The sequence below is a fragment of the Leucoraja erinacea genome, chromosome 2, assembly GCF_028641065.1.
Source record: "Leucoraja erinacea ecotype New England chromosome 2, Leri_hhj_1, whole genome shotgun sequence".
Lineage (NCBI taxonomy): Eukaryota > Metazoa > Chordata > Chondrichthyes > Rajiformes > Rajidae > Leucoraja > Leucoraja erinaceus.
Window position 1 is genome coordinate 104,124,250 of NC_073378.1, and position 13,569 is coordinate 104,137,818.

At 40.2% G+C, this 13,569-nt stretch overlaps 1 protein-coding gene across 6 annotated transcripts in view; it reads left to right on the forward strand.

Moving 5' to 3' along the window:
- LOC129713338 (cytoplasmic dynein 1 intermediate chain 1) overlaps window positions 1–13,569 on the forward strand; it is a 150,631-nt gene that overhangs the window by 22,607 nt on the left and 114,455 nt on the right. For 5 of the 6 annotated variants that reach the window (XM_055662341.1, XM_055662367.1, XM_055662325.1 and 2 more), the window contains exons 2-4: window positions 5,823–5,940; window positions 8,405–8,519; window positions 12,495–12,636. In XM_055662341.1, coding sequence (XP_055518316.1) covers window positions 5,823–5,940; window positions 8,405–8,519; window positions 12,495–12,636 — 375 coding nt within the window. The remainder of the gene's footprint in view (window positions 1–5,822; window positions 5,941–8,404; window positions 8,520–12,494; window positions 12,637–13,569) is intronic. The other variant, XM_055662351.1, reaches the window with a different exon arrangement.

Consider the following 13,569-nt stretch of genomic DNA (forward strand, 5'->3'; position numbering starts at 1 on the left):
TGTGTGTGTGTGTGTGTGTGTGTGTGTGTGTGTGTGTGTGTGTCCCCCCCATGATTTGATAGCAATTTCCGTGCCTCTCGGCAGTCGCCTGAAAGATCGCCTAAGTGGGACAGGCCCATAACAGATAATAAAACATTCTTGCTGCCTTGGAGCAGTGTGAAGGATTTTGTCCTTTTTGTGTTTAAGATAGAAAACCTCAATGGATTGAGAGCAATCCTGCATTTTACCATTGAGCGTCTGATTCTAAGTGCCTATTACTCGGATCTCCTGCAAGATATTTCTTTCAGATTTGTTATAGCAGTCTCATTGTGAGAAAGTTTAGTTTAGTGATACATCACGAAAACTGGCCCTTCGGCCCACTGAGTCCGTGCCAACCAACAATCTCCGCACACTATTACTATCCTAGACACACTAGGGACAATTTACATATTTTCCAAGCCAAGTAGCCGACAAACAAGTATGTCTTTGGAGTGTGGGAGGAAACTGGGGCACACGGAAACACCAATACAGGTCATGGGGAGAATGTACAACTCCATACAGACAGCACCTGTAGTCAGGATTGAACCCGGTTCTTTGGCATTGAATCCGGGTCTCTGCCCAAAACCTGGAGGTAAACCTCTGAACTGTTGCTCTGTGATGCTCACTGTAGGAATTCAAGTACTCCCTTTTTTTCCTTTTCCATGTCTTAGATGGAATGAATACATCTCCAATAATGGCATTTTCAAAATTAATTTGAGAATTTAATGTTTAGGTTTATTGCCACATGTACCAAAGTGCAGTTGAGAGCTTTGTTTGGTATGCTATCCAAACATATCAGATGTACCATACATAAATGCAAAGTCAAACTCAAGTACAACAGAGGAACAGAGAGGGCAAAGGGGAAGATACATTGTGCTGAATATAGTTCTCAGCATTGTAGCACATCCAAAGCCAGGTTGGTAGAGGTGAATCAGATAATACCTTAGCTTATTGGAGGACGTTTCGAAGTCTGGTAACAAAGGGGTAGAAGCTGTTCCTGAGTCTGGTGGTGCATGCTTACAAGTTTCTGTATCTTCTGTACCTTCTGCCAGACGAAGGAGGAATGACTGCAGGGTAAAGAGAGAATGGCTGGGTGTTGGAGAAGTCTTTGATCATGTTGGCTGTTTTTCCAAGGCAGCATGCAATTTATTGTGGCCTTGGACAGAGTTGTTCTCAAACCAAGCTGTGATGCAACCCGACAGTTCTTTCGATGGTGCATTTGTAGAAGCATGTAAGTCATTAAAGACATGCTGAAATTTCCTCGGTCTGCTCAGCATTAGTGGTGGGTTGCCTTGGTTGTCGCAACAATATGGTTGGTCCACAGCAGATCATTGGTAATATTAATGCCAAGCAACTTGAAGCTCTCAATTATATCCACTTTTGCACCATTGATACTGATTGGGGCACGTACTCCATCATGCTTCCTGAAGTTGATAACTATTGCTTTATCTTGCTGACATTGAGGGAGAGGTTATTGTCATGACATCATATGTTACTATGTTTTCAATCTTCGTCCAGTTCTCTGTCTCACCATTGTTCTTTATTCGGCCGACCATGACGCTGTCATCTGCCAACGTTTCGATGGAGTTCGTGCTGAATTTGGCCGTACACTCGTGAGTGTGTAAGGAGTATAGTAGGGGACTGAGAACACAGCCTTGCGGGGCACCAGTGTTGAGAATTATTGTGGTGGAGTGTTGTCACTTATCCTCACTGATTGTGGTCTGTGGGTCAGAGAGTCGAGGATCAAAAGGAGGAGAGGATGCTGACTCTAAGTCCAGGAATCAGAATCCATGATTTTTTCTGGCAATAGGGGAGTAGAAAATATACCAATGTAAGGGATGTCAATATGGAAAATCATTCTTTGCGGTGCTGAAAACTTCACTTTTTAAAAAAAGATTAGAAAAAAATTGGAAACTTGTTTAAAAGGAAAAAGTTCATGACAGTACATGAGGTCTGACAACATCTGTAATACTTTAACGTATTACCATGTTCTATTGAGCTAATTCATTTATTTCCATGGTTAACTTTTTCACTTTAAAACTGGGGTCCAATCGCCCAGCGTGGGGGAGCTGAGATCCCCCCCCCGATGCAGGAGCTTGATCGCCCGACGAGAAGGCCCGCCGCCAGCTACGGGAGCCAAGATTGTCCCGTCAACGGAAGCATGAGGGCCCCGACCGCGGGAGAACAATGAAGGGAAGAGATTGAACTTTTTCTCATCTTCCATCACAGTGAGGAATGTGGAGGAGTCACTGTGGTGGATGTTCATGTTAAAATGAAAAGTATGTTGCTTTTTATTAGTATGACTATGGCAAATCTAATTCCTCGTATGTTGCAAAACATACTTGGCTAATAAAGTATGATTATGATTAACTGCAATGTGGTTGTGTCTCATCTTTTCATTACCCAATTCAACCATTTCACTCTTTTTAAGCCATGATATGAAATATTTACTTCGCTCCATAGATGCTGCTGCACCCGCTGAGTTTCTCCAGCTTTTCTGTGTAACTAGTTATGTTGTGGTTGACTAGAGACTTTGAATACTTCTCTATTCTCCAGTGTAGTATAGTAATGCTTTGCTTAAAGGTATTTTACATCACATTTCCTGACTTATGTACAGCTTGATTAACATTATTAATGCATTAGTCAACCCTGTCAATGAAGAAGGATATGAAATACATATTTTATCTGCTACCTTTCATTATTCTCTAATCAATTAATGGCAGTAACTTTCTTTTTGATTTTTCACCCAATGTATTAAACCATTTTGCTTGTATTGCAACTTTTTGACAGACCTTGACTAGAGATTAAATCAATTATGTTCATGTTTAACATTTATCTGCAGATTATTTTCCTTGTAATATGCTGGAATGCTATGCATTTCTATTTGCACATATTGTTTTGCAACATAATCGGAGGATGCATCCAGGAATAACATTTATTTTTCCATTAACCACCATCTGAACAAATTGTCATGACCCTTCTTATTTTCAATCACAATTTTCATCTTGCCCGAATATTTGAACTTTCTATCGAATGTCACCATTGAAGTGATTAAGGTCTTTTCTATTGAGGCATGGCACGATGGAGCAGCGGTAGAGTTTCTACCTTACAGCGCTTTCAGCGCCAGAGACGTGGGTTAGATCCCGACTACGGATGCTGTCTGTACGGAGTTTGTACGTTCTCCCCGTCACCTGTGTGGGTTTTCTCCGAGATCTTCGGTTTCCCCCCACACTCCAAAGACGTACAGGTTTGTAGGTAAATTGGCTTGGTATGAATGCAAATTGCCCCTAGTGTGCGTAAGGCAGTGTTAATGTGCGGGGATCGCTGGTCGGTGGGGGCTCGGTGGGCCGAAGGGCCTGTTTCTGCACTGTTTGAACTAAATTAAATTGATTATACTATAAGTAAACTAATCTACATCCCACCTCTCCCACTCTCCAACAAATGTGAAACCTAATCTCAACAAAACTGGACTTTAATACAAATTAAGACAAATAAATATGTATCTATATTACTAAAAGTCTGATCTTGACCACTTATGGCCCATTGTGCTGCGATTTCCGAGAGAACGCTGCCACCTACGGCCGTCATTTTTGGCCACCTCGCTCAGAGCCCCCCTCTGCCTTCCGGGACCGGATGATTTTTCCCATCGATGAAAAATCAGAGAGATATTAATGTTTTTTTTTAATTTTCCATTCTCTCTGCTGCCCCCACTGGCGGCAGGGGGGAGGGACTATAAAGCCCGGAAGTGTAGTCCCTCACTCAGTCTCTGCCAGACCCAGGAAGCGAGAGGGTCACGGCTCTCTGAACTGCGAATAACACTGAACGCACGTCTATGCCATGGTGAGTCCCCTCGATGCGGCTGTAAAGTGGCTGTTGCCCAATTGTTTGCCTCGCCTTTTTAAAAAGTTTGTGTTCACAAAATGAATTTTGTTGTCAGGTGGCTGCTGCCCAATTGTTTGCCTCGCCTTTTTAAAAAGTTTGTGTTCACAAAATGAATTTTGGTTGTCAGGTGGCTGCTGCCAAATTGCTTGCCTCGCCTTTTTAAAAAGTTTGTGTTCACAAAATGAATTTTGGTTGTCAGGTGGCTGCTGCCCAATTGTTTGCCACGCCTTTTTAAAAAGTTTGCGTTCACAAAATGAATTTTGGTTGTTGGGTGGCTGCAGCCAAATTGTGTGACTTGGCTTGGCTTTTAAAATCGTTGCAACAGTTGGCTGCCAGCCCAAGAATCCATTCGGCCCACAATGTCTATACTAGCCCTCTGGAAACCAGTACCTTCGGTCCGCATCACCCATACTAGCACAACAGAAAGCCCTCCCCCCCCTCACTGGCGAGCAGTATTGGAATTGGTGGAGAGGTGAAATATTGCGTTGGTGACCAGCCCTCCCATGTGATGCTGGGACCCAACAGGTCCCACTTAGTCTAGTTTTTAAATATGCTTCTGTGTCTAATTCAGACCTGATCATATTGGTAACTAGCAGCTGTCAGGCAGCATTGGGGTTAGATGATGCAGATTGCCGATGTATTGAGAGGCTGTTTGATTCTCCTGGGAAATGGTGGCTATGCTCTTGTTCTGTGTATGCTCATGCTGAGACACCTTGCAACTGAGCACATGTCACATGGCATCAGCACACTTCCTTCCAGCCAGTCAGTGTGCTCTAGCTGTGCCAGAGCTCAAGCAATAACTATAGTAATGGTAGCAAGGTACATAGATGTACATGGCCACCTTTGTAATTTGCTGAAGTTGTAGATATCCAATGAACAATATAGCAGGCCAAGAACAAAGAAATCAAAATGAGAACTGAATAGGGTATTAACATAACATGCCAATGGAAACAAATTATTTACTTGCATAAGGTAGTTAAGGCAGCATTTTAGATACTTGCCTTCATTATCCAGAGCATGAAATGCAAGGTCGGGGAGATTACGGTACAACTTTATAAAACATTATTGAAACAATATTGAAGGATATGATTGCACTTGAAAAAACGCAGCAGAGATTCACCAAGATGGAGTACTTCAGCCATTAGGAGGTTTTCTTTTCATTGGAAGGAAGACTTTAAGGGGGATCTGATTTTAAAAAGTACAAAATTGTGAAGGGCACATAATTCTTCCCTATCGTGAAGTGTTTATGAAAGTAAACGTCTTGCGATCTTTAAACATTGACAAAGTAAATGGTAGAAGATCTGGAGATATAAATTTTTTTTATATCCTGTGGATGGTTGAAATGTGGAAAATGCTTCTTGAGAAAATGATGGAGATTAGTGTGGTGACAACATTCAATTGTATCTAGGCGAGAGCTTGAAACACAATAGCATGACGGGGAATAGAGTGGTGGAAAATAAGATTAGTATGGATAATAATTAATGGCTAGTGCGGACCAGGTGGGCTGAAGGGCCTATTTCCCTGCTCTATTATTCTGATGTTATGTCTGTACTGCAGTTGAAATTCGTGTCTCCGGGAAAATTTAATTTCATCCGCCTGTTGAGAAACGCATGCTATAATGGGTTTACCTTCCTCCCAATGTTTCTGCATCTTTCGAACTTGGAGGAATTTAGTCATGTGGAGTATTAAGCACCATTTCAGCCGAGTGGGTCGCTTCATGGCTAGAGTTAGGTTATTGCTCAGTATTGAAGAAATAAGGATTATCACTAGGGTTCATCTTATCCACTTGCACAAAGTTATTTCTTGCCAAATCCAGATTTTTTTCACAATGTTACTTGTTAAATAATTGTAATAGTAAATTATAAATATGACAATGATTTTTAATTTACTACAATTATGAGATCTAATCTTTAACCTTTCAGGGGCTTCAACATGTCAGACAAGAGTGATTTGAAAGCAGAACTGGAGCGAAAAAAGCAAAGACTGGCTCAGATACGCGAAGAGAAAAAAAGAAAAGAAGAAGAAAGGAAAAAGAAAGAGGTCAGTCAAAATGGGGATAATGATTTGATCCAGGATATCAAGTAATTTTATTTAAAAAAGGAAGTGCTATTGGTTTAAACAAGTTCACAGGAATCGCAATTTTAGAATTACTTGGCATGGTGTTCAAGTAATTTTATTAGTTCTTGCTGGTGGAAGCTGTGAGGTGAAGGTTATTTTATCTTGTGATGAGATGAGATAGGTGCACACTGAATCATATCCTTCTCGCTTGTCTTAGAAGTGGAGGGGAGTTGGCTAAATCCAATAGGTCTCAAAAATGGGTATAAGGTTGAAGTTGTATCCTATCCTAATTTTATTACCTTATGAACTTGTAACTCTTAAATTAATCATAGTCATACAGCATGGAAACAGACCCATTGGCCCAACTTGCCCACGCCGACCCACATGCCCCGTGTGCAATAGTCCCAACAGCCTGCTGTAGATTCACTACAATTTCAGTGTTGAAGATGACTACATTTTCACTTCTAGAGTTGCTTAAAGTTTAATTGCAATGGATTTTCAAATTGGGTGAGTTGGTAAGGAAGGATTGGAAATGGCAATTCACAGTTGTAACACCCTCCTGTCTGGGTCTGTGCTAGTGCTGTTGTGCATGTAATATTTATTAGTTGCTGGAACTCGTGCATATTTATTTGCTACCTGCTCTGATTTCATTGGGATGAATTGGATGATTAATCCTGCAGATATTACATAATTGTTTAATGCAGTAAAAGGATGTATGTCAGCCATTGCACTTTTGCTGGTGTTTCTTATGGGTATGATATGCTCATTGGACATTTACATTTTTGCCACTGGAATTAATAAAATTCTCTGTTTGGCATTTATCAAAAGGGGAAATACTTGAATGATGTCATAACTATGTACACCCTTGAATTACCCAGCCCTTTGCTTTGCAATGTCTATTAAGTGATTGTTTTGTCTTCTCCATAAACCTCAAACAAAGGTCATTACATTTTGGATAAGAATTATACATTACCATCATTAGAAATGGAGGAGTGTCGTGTAGTTTACAGGACTCGCTAGGTCTCTAAGTAGGCTCTGATATTTTCACTCAGCCTCTGCCAGTCCTTGCTGTTTATCTAAATTCCACCTTGAATCTGCTCCCTAACTCTTTAGCTGTTCTACTACAAAACTTCATTTTTTAAAAGTTGGATTTCTGCTGAAGCTTGAGAAAGCGCATGAAGCAATTGAAACCTAACAGAACAAGCTTATAACCATATAACAATTACAGCACGGAAAACAGGCCATCTCGGCCCTTCAAGTCCGTGCCGACCATTTAGTTATGCTTATGTAAATAACTTGGGTGGGGTGGGGGGGAGAACTTGATCCAAAAACTGAGGACGAGAAAAGAATTTGGCAGTTGCAGGAGGGAAGGAAAGTTTTATTCAGCCTTCATGCAAGGAGTGACACCGATGATCACGTATGAAGCATAAACAGTATAACACAGGCCTTTTCCTCTATTATGCTATTTACTTTGTAAAATTAAAATGGACTGCGAATAGTCTGTATGTGGAATAGGAGTGTACAGGAATAGGCCTTTAACCCCGCAACATATGTGTCGGGCCCATTCTCAAGACCAGGATCATTCTCATCAGCTTGCATATAAGCCATATCCCTCCATTCCTTGCATATGCATGTGTCTATCCAAAAGTCTCTTAAATATCATGACCTACCTGCACCACAACCTCCGGCAGTGCATTCTAGCCACTCACCACTCTTGTGTTTTATACTTGACCTGCATATCATACGTTGATTCTGACTGTAGATCATAACTGCCTCTCATCATTTTATTTAATTGTTTCTACTATGTTTACTGGCTGTGCGTTTATAGAAGAGATAGCTTTTAAGAGGTTGATCATTATGTGCCCTCTGCAGGCAGTTATACAGAGGGACAAATAGTATGGGTTTTTTATTGGGTAGGAATCTAGTCAGGATAATTTTCTTCTGCTTTGTTCAGTCAATCAGAATCAGAATCAGAATCAATTTATTTGTCATTTGGTCATTAGAAAATCTAATGGTGGCCAGTGAAAAGGGAACTTTTACCCATTCGTTGTCTCCTCCTAAACATACGAATCATATCTTTGGATAAATTAATATTTTTCTTAATTGGCTCTGAGGGAAAAGTAGAATAGTCCTGACTAAAATGTGCTATTGCATTTGGTTCATGTTTTATACAATTCAGAGGCGAAAGTGCAAGTTTTTATTTCTAGATAGGGAAAACAACATTTATCCAGAATTCATTTAGTGGAGATAGACACAAAATGCTGGAGTAACTCAGTGGGACAGGCAGCATCTCTGGATAGAAGGAATGGGTGATGTTTCATGTCTCGACCTGCTGCCAGTCCCTCTGAGTTACTCCAGCTTTTTGTGTCTATCTTCGGTTTAAACCAGCCTTTGCAGTTCCTTCCAACAACTATTAATTTAATAGAGTTTTCTGCTGTCCTTTCAGGCTGAGTTGCAACAGAAGAAAGAAGTTCCCCCTGAGGACTCTGATCTTGATCGCAAACGCAGGGAGACAGAGGCTTTGCTGCAGAGCATAGGCATAGCCCCAGAGCCAGCACTAGGTAAGGAGATGTGTATCGTACAGTGTGAGCTTGTTAATTCTGATTTTTTTTATTTTGCACAAGGTCTGGATTCCTCTGACTACTCATAATTTTGAAACTGAAGAATCCTGGGAATGAGTGTAAAATAATGATACATACGGAAGTAAGGATAAAATGCCAGCTCGGGCATTTTGTTATTTGTTAGTGACTTTTTAATTTAAATCTTACTTTCAAGAGTTTATATTTGATTGACTTTCTAATTATGTTGACAATTTACTAATTGGGTTCTTTTTGATGTATAAACATTTGGTTTTGATTAGTTATATTTCATTTTACTTTCCTATTCTGGCCTAAGAATAACACTGTTGTCACTTTTGATGCAACGCTTCTCTCTTCTACATTTTTTGCCCAGTTATTGGAATTGTTTCATCTAGATAAACCAATGATCAATGTCTTCAGTGCAATTGTGTTACAGAAGGCCATAGTGATGGGATCTGTGCAAGCTCCCAGCAGAGCTGTCTTGTCTGTCCCATTTCCCCATGTCTTGCCTAATCATCCTAAAGTATGTAGAAACTAAAATTCATGAAAGTTACTGTTAATTTTTAACACTTTTATGGGTGGATGTACACTAAGGGCACACAGAAGGGTTAAAAAAAAAAAAGCTGAACAAGTGATTTAAATTCTGTTTGTAGAGACAGATATCGATTTGCTTTGTTACATAAAAAATTCAAATTTAAAGAGAGACCAAAAACACTGGCAAAAAAATGACCGAAAACACAAATGTAACAGAAAGAAACTTGTGGAAATTGTGGAAAAACTACTAAGCAAATGGAGAGCGAATGAACTAAACCCTTCCTTATTCAAGAACAGAAGATAAAAAAATCAGGAGTAGGACAGTACATGTCATGTCCTTGTCTGATATTCACCTCCTGCATCTCAATTTCTTTATTCCCAATGGACTCCAGACCTTTTCTACTTCCTTTTTCTGGCTGCCTGATAGATTTAACTCTGTGCTGACTCTCATGCAATCCAAAATTTCGCTTATTTTACAAATCTATCCACCTCTTTTCTCATATCACTTGAATGTTAGTAGAGTTGTCTTGGGATGGGGGTCAGAAGTGGTAATAGGAAATTGTTATTCAGATTGGAGACGTGACCAGTAGTGTTCCACAAGGATCTGTGCTTTATCTGTTTATTGTCATTAACATAACTGAAACCAAAAAACTGCAGCAAGCAGGAATACTGATCCAAAATGTCACCTTTCCATGTTCAACAGAGATGCTGCCTGACTCGCTAATTAAAAGAGGAAAGATTTAACTGGAACCTGCAATTTAATTTTATTTTACACGGAAGGTGATGTGTACATGGAATGAGCTACTGGAGGAAGCTATTGGTACTGGATTAACTGGCATTTAAAATACATTTGGACAGGTACATGGATAGAAAAGGTTTAGAGGAATATGGGACAAATGCAGGAAAATGGGACTTCCTCAGATAGACGTCTTGGGATGCATTGAGCTGAAGGGACTGTTTCCATGTTCTATGACTAATTCTAAAAAACATCAAGATCTCAGTTTTACCCTGCTTCCCTTTCTTGCATGTTTTGCCTCACAAATTCATGTACATCCAACCCTGACCTCCTTGTTAAGTCCCTCCAATCAGGTTACTGTCATGGTTCTGGGATTGTTTTGATCAAAGTCACAAATGACATCCTATGTGATTATGATGGATATAAGCTGCTTTTTGTCCTTTTCGGTTTGACTATAACATTTGACGTGGGTGACCATATCACCGCCCCATCTGGCTACTATACTCACTTGTTTCAGTTTTTATCTGAACAATCACTGACATTTTCTCTGCTCCCACTTCTTAATCTCCTCCAAGAACCTCCCTCTGTTCTGGCTTTTTTTAAATATCCCTGATGCTACCAAGGTGCTCGGTTGTGGCATTTGTTGCAATTACCTATAATTAGGGTATCTTGCCTCTTTGAGATGTTCCTAAGTTTATCATGTGAAAGGAGTTGGTTTTGGTCATTCGGCCAATCAAGTCTACTCCGCCATTCAATCATGGCTGATCAATCCCTCCCTCCTCCCACTTTCTCCCCATAACCTCTGACATCCGTACTAATCAAGACTAATCCGTACTAATCATATTTTTTATTTATTTGCCCTGGCATCTTTTTAAACGGGTGTAATTTTGTGTTTTTATGTAATAATGCTTTGGTCGCCTAAATGAGGATTGCATTAGACTTTTATTTTCAGCTGAACCTTTGAACTGATTCTTTGTCGAATTTGTTAAGATGTATAAAATAAGCATGTAGGTAGCTGCAGAAATCATTGATATTGGTCATATGTGATAGGAGCAGAATTAGGCCATTCGGCCCATCAAGTCTACACCATTCAATCATGGCTGATTTTTCTCTCCCTCCTAACCCCAATTGTGTTGAATTTCCTTAAATGTATTGATGTTTTGTTTTTGATATGTGTTTTTTTTTCAAACCATATGCTTTCTGCAATGTGAGCTATGCACTGTACATTTTAATGTTATGTTGACTTTTGTTCGGCTATTTCCAAAAGGTTTTTGATTTAATTCATGGTATTTTGATTAGGATTCAGAGTAAATGTACACATAATTACACATTACAGTAAACCCTTGTTTTAATGGACCTCTTTATAATGGATTTTGGATATAGCACAGTCTTCTGGGCCTTTTATAGTCCCGGCTTCCGACGCCACTCTAGACACGCAAGGTGCTCCAGCGAGCCCTTCGCCCACCGCACAGTCTGGTTAACATGGCTTTTGTTGCAGCCCACATTGTGGCCCTGCTTTATTTAGGCTGCTGCCACCGATGGGACACTCTAGGTCACTACGGTGCTCCCTCCCCTCTCACCTGCTTGCTGTCGGCGTCGCTTTGTCCGTTTCCTGCTGGACTGCTGCCACCGCCTCCTCCTGTTGCTCCATCCAGTCGGCCTCCATACCCCCCACCCCTGCCACGGCCACCGCGACCTCCCCTGGAGTTGCTGACATACTCCACATTGGAAGCGACCGCTGGTGAGAGGGGAGGGAGCCTCATTGGCAGCTGTCTGAAGAAAGTGTCATTGCCGGGCTACAATGTGAGCCACAACAACAGACGCATCAACCGGTGAAAAAGAGCTCACTGATGCTGACCAACAGCATTGGCGCCTAGTTTTAAGGTGAAACGACACAACGTGCAGGAGTAACTGAGTAGACTGAATCAGTCTGAAGAAGGGTTCCAACGTCACCTATCCATGTTCTCTAGCGATACTGCCTGACCAGCTGAGTTACTCCAGCATTTTATGTTCTGTGTATTAACTATCATCAGCAGTTCTTTGTTTCAACCTCATACAATGATAATACCTTACTCGGTGTTAAATCGGCACTAACGGATACCATTCCCTCTACGGTCTGTTATAACAAGGGTTTACTATTTATGTACATATTAATGTTTTTGCTGAGGGTTTCAGCTGCAGTTTGAAAATCTATTCAAATACCTTGTATTTTAAGACCTTGGATACATGAAAAATGTGTTTACCTCTCCACTTGAGTAAACTGTAAAATATTCTGGTACTTTAAAGAGAAGATCATTATTTTTATATGTTCGAGTGGAAGTATGACACAAAATGTATTTATTTCTGGCAACTTTATGTCGCTTTTATTTGCCAATGTGGTGATGGTAGTCTCTGAAACATTGCAAAAAGTAGAACACATTTGGTCTATTTGTATTGTTTACCAGCAATTTTATGATGAAGCTGAAACCCTGATGCATTTTAATGTGGTTGTGCACATTCCAAACTCATTTTGAATAATTATTTTTGCAAAAATAAAAATTAAATGTTCATTTGACTTTCTTCCCTCTTTTTTTTCCTTTTTTCTTTTGGCTTTCACCATTGCAATTCCATTTTTGTTTGCCTATTCAACATTTATTTAAATCTTGCTTTTTTTGTTTTGCTTCATGTTTGACACTGCAAACCATCAGTGCAGCCTTTGCAAATAGTAACATGGGATGCCTGTTATTTTCATTATTTAGTCCCAACCCCCATGTCTCCCTCCTCGAAATCAGTGAGCACGCCCAGTGAAGCTGGAAGCCAGGATTCGGTAGATGGTGGACATGGTGGAAGGTAATTTGCATTTTCGTGACTTGATTTTGTGTTTGTATCTTCATTGACTAATTTCTACAAAGATGGCATTGGCACTTTTACACCATCATTAATCGGTAGCCATCAAGTGAAATGGTTTGGTTAACATTGGTGATTAGGAGGATAGTTGGTATGTCAGCCCTTTATAATGCGATGACTCCAAATGCAGGAGTAAGAAACTTGTTATTAAAAGTATAGGTCCAGGTATGGCTTTGGTTACCTTGTCTCAGAAAGGGTGTATTTACCACAGGGAGTGCACTATACTGGTTCCAGGGATAGTGGGTTTGCCTGATGAGGAGAGATTGAGTAGGCCAGGATCATATTCTTTACTGTTCAGAAGAGTTAGAGGATATCTAATTGAAACAAACTCTTAAAGACGAAGCAAGCCAGATGCTGTGAGGACATATCAACTTGCTGAGGGCCAGGGGCATAGTCTCATGTAGACCGTTTGGGACTGAGTTGAAGAGAAATTTCAACAGGCTGGCAATCCTCCCATCGTCCCTACCTGGATGGCTATTGCAAAATCATGGTTTACTACAATAATTTACTACAATACTACAATAAGTTTCAGTCAATACGTTCACAAAAGTTGTTCAATTATACAATTAGTAACAACAAATAGTTTACACTCTTCAAGTAAACAGTGTCCCATTGCGTTCTGCTGCTCTTGGCAACAGGAAGTGTATTACGTTCAATACTCTTGACACCAGTTGGACAAGACTATAGCACGAGGCAAAATTTGCTCAATCATTCCAGGACCTGCCTTTTCTGTTTAAATTTGAAGATTTAAAAAAAATTGGCATACTTTACAAAGAAACCTGTTTGTTCCCCTCTTCTGTGTCTTTTGGAGGTGCATTATTTATATATTTTTGATCATTCGACAGAAGGAAAAATGCTTAAGTGTAAGCTACAGTA